This window comes from Brachypodium distachyon, chromosome 1, assembly GCF_000005505.3.
Source record: "Brachypodium distachyon strain Bd21 chromosome 1, Brachypodium_distachyon_v3.0, whole genome shotgun sequence".
Classification (NCBI taxonomy): Eukaryota; Viridiplantae; Streptophyta; class Magnoliopsida; order Poales; family Poaceae; genus Brachypodium; species Brachypodium distachyon.
The window spans coordinates 74,820,720-74,826,684 of NC_016131.3; the positions used below are offsets into that span (position 1 = coordinate 74,820,720).

Below are 5,965 nucleotides of genomic sequence, written 5' to 3' on the forward strand. Positions count from 1 at the left end.
TGCAGGTATGGTTTCACATTAATTTCGAGCTAGCGCTGTTTCAGAGGCTTAACAAGCTAGCCACAAATAAATTGTTGATACAATTAAGTACGTATCTAGTGTATATATACACTAATTAACATATATAGGTACACACCAAGTATATATAGACTCGACCGTACATATGCTGATGCACCCCGATCGTTCGTGTGTGTATGCACAGCTTGGCGTACTATCCTCTCTACCTATGTATAGCTAGCTACTACAGTAGTATATCATAGACTAATTAAGTGGATCAAAACTTGTTCACCTAGCTAGCTATGAGCTATTGGACTATTGGTGTGTGTCTGAGCCACTTTGTCTAATTTCCTGAATCCTTTGTCGTAACCTTCTCCTGTGGTCTTGGATTTTCCATAGCCCATGGCCAAGAACCACGGTGGAGTATATGCCGTGGGTGATCATAGGTGCTAGAATGTTGTCCGTCTGCAATATATGTGTGTTATATGGTCATGTCAATCAGCTGTAAGCAAATCAGTCTGAATTTGGTAGCTAGCTAGCTCGAAAAGACTCTAATTATAACATGCATGTTTCACCTGGATCCATTCAAAGCCAAGGTAGAAAGCCAGGATTCCTTCTAGAAGAGGGGAGTATATCTTCCTCATCTGCCTCCTTTCGTACCAGGCTGAGATCAAAATCCAAGAATAATACAGTTAAGCAGGATACATATAACTGCACATCGATCCATCTCTTGGATACAGACACACGTACGTACCTGCAAATAGTTTCTTGATATTCTCCCGGCCGTTGTGAGAACGCATTACTGGTGTGACCACATAGGTAGGGTCTGAAATAAAGAAGAACTAAACATGATTAGTGTTCAGTGCCAATGGAATCCCATCTCAAATTCATCCACATATATAGGTACGGTATGAAATGAAATGAGATGTACCTTTTGGGGCGGTAGCAAGGTAATAGAGGGATCCTGTGAGGGCCGCAGTGATGGCTGCTGCAAACGTTTGAGCAAAAGGAACGAAAGGAGGCACCATGCCGCTCTGCATATACACAAAAAGATGGACCATTAACTGCGGAGAATGTATATGATGGATCAATCCAAGAGAAGAAAGGGATTAAATCAAGCGTCTCGTACCAGGGATACAATTCCTCGAGCATCTTTCATGAGCTCTGTGCCTCTGAGAAATATATCAGCCAGTGCCCCCTGAAGAGCAGCCCGATAGAAGAGTTCCTCACCGACGGAGCTCGCGGCGACGATGAGAATGAACTGCCATGGCGACATGCCGAGGAAGAAGGTGCGGAGCTCCTCGTCCTCGACGTCTCTGATGGCACGCGCATGAGGTGAATACTTGACAACCTCATCGTCGAGGATGAAGAGCAGCACCATGATTGGGGGAGATGCATATCCGAGGCCCTCCACGAGAGCGGTGAGGGACGGATGGAATCCACCCGTGGAATCGATCCCGGCAATGTGGCATATGAATCTCCCGGCGAGCGCCATGGCCGCGTAGATTCCAATGCCGTAGCTGAGCCTGACGAGCGCTCCTAGCTTCTCCCACATGGCAAGCTCCGCGTCCCTGGCGCCGAATACGCTGCTGCTGCTGCTGCTGGGACCTTGTGCGGCAGCAGCAGCGACGGCAGCAGGTATGGGTCCATCGGCGGCGAGGCGACTAGTCCGGCGTGGTTGGTCGTCGCCGACGCCCTGCTGATCATGAGCTGCGGCACGGATCCTGGTGATGCAGCGGAGGCGAGCCCGAGGGGCGAATCCGATGGAACAGTGGGTGTAGGAGCAGGTGAAAGTACATGGGGCCTGCACCTCCATGAATTCTGTGTCTCACAAGAGCAAATCTTTTGCTTGTGCATAGGAGAAGAGAGGAGATCTTGTGCTGCGATGTGAATCTAAATCTCGCGAGACACAAGAGCAGAGGCTTTTTCTGTAGTGGGATGGGATGGGATGGATAGATAGATTTGATTAACCACACAACCCAAACCTGCTCTATCTGTCGTAACGTCTGGACTAGGTGGGCAGTGGCAGATGTGAGGGATTCGCCCCTCCAATCGCCGGCTGCCATGTCAAACACTTGATAAGATATGCTGGGATTACCTTGCTGACACGGCATCCATCCCACCAGACCCAAGCATTTTCCCTCTCTTTTGCCTGCTTGCACGCGCGACATGATTTAACAAAAAAGACCCCGACTGCTCTGCTACTCGGCCTGGTCCTCCTGCACAACCTCCGCCCTCGGCTGCTACACATTCCAAGACCGACAACCTCTTCCGCCGCTACACCTAGTAGCTCCGGCCGGCTTTTTAACGCCTCCATCCAGCCAGCTGCTGCACGGCACGCATTATTTACATAGGCACAGTGCCGACACGACTTGATAATCAAACCAACCATCACCACAATCGATAGGCACGTCACCCTAAACAGCTGAAAGCACCAACCTGGTTTGGTTTTGCCCCCGTTCCTCTTTCAGCTCTCTGCCAGCAAACCTAATCCACTTCCGTCGAGTCTTGCGCACACTGGTCCACCTCTCTGCTTCAGATGCAGCTCGAATTCAGTAAAAATGACATGTCCAACATAATCTCAAGAGGAAATCTGCTTCCTGCTAAAAACACAAAAATGCAAGCACACAAAACACGTATTTGTAATTGATGCTGCAGTGTCAAGCTGTTAACTACATTCCACTAATCACTCATGTACACAAGTTAAAAGCCAAAGCGGATGTCATGCTTCTTTATATTTCGTGAGGTCCAAGGTAAGGGTTCTGGAGCAACTGCATGTCAGATTTCAGGAGAGTTGAAGGGTCAGCCTGCATGCAAAAAGATGAAAAGAAAGCAATAAAAGTGCACTTTTCTACCTTCGTTCCGAGTCCCTGTAAACACCAACCAGTGCTTCAGCTTTGTCGTAGAAGCTGTCCTTCAGTGATATTACAATACTCTGAAACCCACAGCCTCCATCACCATCTTGTTCTTCGCCACATGACTTTGATCTGATAAACCCAGCAACCTTGGCAACATTTAGATTATCTAGAGCTGCATCGACTTCATCCAATATGAAGGATGATGATGGCCTGAAACTGAGCAATTGCCACAGAAACATAAGAAATTTGGTTGGGACAATAGGAAAATACTGTATGAGCCCAAGTAGAGATATATGGCAGCAAACTTTTCTTTTCCTCTCTAAAACCACCCCACAAAATGTACACGGACAAATATTGTTTTGTCAATTGTGTGCATTTAGTGATTAATTGTAACTGACCGTACTCTGCCTCTGTCCCGCACGGGACAAAATCTCAAACGGTGCGAGACACGCAGCACGGGGTGTTTGAAGAGGCCGCGGCTGCTCCCGGCTGCCGGCGTCGCTCTCAAGCACATCAGGTCGCCCAGCCTGCCGTCACCCATCCCTCCACCGCCAATGCAGTACACGCCCATGTACAATCCGCGCGTTGCTTGGGGAATGAACCGAGAATCTCCGTGATCTTTGTGCTGCCGTGTAGAGAATCCCTGTATCCCTACCCTCCCGTAAACTCCTCAGTTCTCTCCTCTGAATTGCGTCATTTGCATCCAGCAACATGCAACAGTCTCCAATTTCCATACTCAGTCAGATTGTACTTTGAGAATGCTCATCGAGGTAATTTGCAAAAACTCGCGACATTTAGCATAGACATGAAGCTAAGAGCAGAAAGTGAGGAGAGGTACTACGGTACACAGATCTTGTCTTATTGTGAATTGGAGGTTGGGATGCTACACAGAAACTGCCTGAAACCGTGTTCCCAGGGTCACGGTACCGTGAAATCAGCCCGTCACCCAAAAAACGTGGGCTATATTACAATGTGATACTATTGAATTACATTATGGTTTGTATGGTGTGTCTATGTATGCATTGTTTGTATTGTTTAGTTTTCTCGGAGAGCGAACTGTGTGATTGTGAAGAGTGCTTGAATACCAACTGCGATCAAGACAAGTTCACTTTGACCATTATCCTATTATTTTATTATGCATTAGAATTTATTAGTTACATTATTAGGATTATTATTGTATCTATTCTAGCTATGATCTCTCCTAGTAGTATAGGATACCCTTACCATGTCCTCACCACAAATTGCCATCGTAGCAGTAAATGCTATGCTATGATAATATACGAGGGTGGTATTATTACAATGTGATACTATTGAATTACAATATGGTTTTCCTAGTGTATGGCAAAACAAGTAATTCAATGAACCGCCCTGGGTGGGCTGCTTTGAGGAAGTGGAGATGTATGCGACGTCAGGTCCATTTCTATGGATCCATTTCTATGAGTCGTCTCGCCATTTCTATGGGAGCGCCTGCGTTGCAACCAAGGAATGCCACCTGGGGTAACCAGAAATTGAACTAGTTTCCTGTTTAGTAGCTTCGAGTACAACCACATGGTATTATGGGCTCTGCCAGGATGGATGTAAGAAATATGAACCCGGATCCGAGGTGATATCGGTATGTAGCAGTGTAGGTGGGGGCGCGTCCCTTGGGTGGTCTGGGGGATTATGTTCTGAAAATTCCTGTAGTCGATGCCATTGCTACTCTACCCTGAGGACAGCAAGGGATTAACACGTCGATTTCTTGTGGGCCCTACCTGTCAGCGTCTGCGGGCGCGCGCGCGGGCAGACCGGGCTGGCTGGGCCGGCTCGCTCGGTTCGGCGCGGTCGGTTCTGGGCCGGTTCGGCCCAAGCGGTCGGGCCGGGTTTTCCCCATTTTTTTCTTTTCTTTTTCCCTTTTTCTCAATTCTTTGATAACTTTTGATTTTGAACTCCAGATTGGCCCAAATAAATTCCAGAAATCATGTTCTATCATTATACAACTTTTGGGAGTAATTTCCCCTCAAAATAAAATATATAAAAATACATTTGCCCTATAAATGCCTATTGGGCTATATAACTATTTAAATAAAATAGTTTTTCAACTCCAAAAATTATCCAAAAGTTATGGGATAGCTTATATATGCAATAAACCCCTTTTATAATTAAACCTTATTGGTTTGAAGATCCAAAGCTCAAATGGGTGAAAACCCTAGGGTTTAAATTGAAATAAAATCTTTTAAAGCCTTTTGAGATTCAAATTTGAATTCAAACATGCAATTGTGGCATGATGCTCATGGATGCAATGCATATGAAAGGATTTGAAATTTTGGGATGTTACAAACCTAACCCCCTTAAGATGAATCTCGTCCTCGAGATTCGGTTTGGCTAGCAAAGAGGTGTGGGTGGTCTTCTCGAAGATCATCTTCGCGTTCCCATGTGGCTTCTTCTTCTGTGGGATGGTCCCACTAGACTTTGCAAAACTTAATGGTCTTGGATCGGGTTTGTCTTTCAGCCGTATCCAAGATTCTGATCGGTTTCTCCTCATAGGTGAGGTCACTCTACAGTTGGGCTTCCACGAGTGGGATTATATCTCTCAAGGGTGTGTCGGCCATCTCGGGGTGACACTTCTTCAGTTGCGATACATGGAAGACATTGTGGACATTGGACAGTGCTTCCGGTAAATCCAACTTGTAGGCTACCTCTCCTTGTCGTGACAAGATCTTGTAAGGTCCAATAAAACGTGGTGCTAACTTTCCTTTTATTCCAAATTTCTTTACCCCGCGTATCGGTGAAACTCTGAGATACGCTCTACCTTCAATCTCGTAGGTAACCTCTCTACGTTTGGAGTCTGCATAACTCTTCTGTCTTGACTGAGCTACCTTCAGTCGGCCTCGGATAAGTCTAACCTTTTCCTCAGCATCCTTTATCATATCCGGGCCGAATAGGCTACGGTCTCCTACACCATCCCATAACAATAGTGTTCTGCACTTCCTTCCATACAAAGCTTCAAAAGGTGACATTCCTATGCTGGCTTGGAAGTTGTTGTTGTATGAGAATTTTGCGTACGGCAGATTGTCATCCCAATTGGATCCATAATCTAGAGCGCAGGCTCTCAACATATCCTCGAGGATCTG

At 46.3% G+C, this 5,965-nt stretch overlaps 1 protein-coding gene across 2 annotated transcripts; it reads right to left on the reverse strand.

Moving 5' to 3' along the window:
- Positions 1 to 2,175, reverse strand: LOC100822795. 2 transcript variants are annotated; one of them, XM_010231064.3, is made up of 5 exons: positions 1,127 to 2,175; positions 929 to 1,031; positions 752 to 839; positions 573 to 661; positions 1 to 462 (listed from the first exon to the last, which is right to left on the reverse strand). In XM_010231064.3, the coding sequence occupies exons 1-4, from the start codon at positions 1,811 to 1,813 to the stop codon at positions 583 to 585; spliced, it is 957 nt and encodes a 318-aa protein (XP_010229366.1). In that variant the 5' UTR covers positions 1,814 to 2,175; the 3' UTR covers positions 1 to 462; positions 573 to 582. The 2 variants fall into 2 exon arrangements, with proteins under 2 accessions (XP_010229366.1, XP_003559054.1); XM_003559006.4 differs by having other exon boundaries at positions 752 to 823; positions 1,127 to 1,995.
- Between the last annotated feature and the right edge of the window lie 3,790 nt (positions 2,176 to 5,965).

Bases quoted from the DNA above. Each gene is read 5' to 3' on its own strand.
- LOC100822795 (XM_003559006.4), bottom strand. From the start codon at position 1,813: ATGGAGGTGCAGGCCCCATGTACTTTCACCTGCTCCTACACCCACTGT. The intron at 824-928 runs GTACATCTCATT...TCTTTATTTCAG, and splicing joins CCTTGCTACCGCCCCAAAAG to ACCCTACCTATGTGGTCACA. The intron at 463-572 runs GTGAAACATGCA...CATATATTGCAG, and splicing joins TTGGCTTTGAATGGATCCAG to ACGGACAACATTCTAGCACC.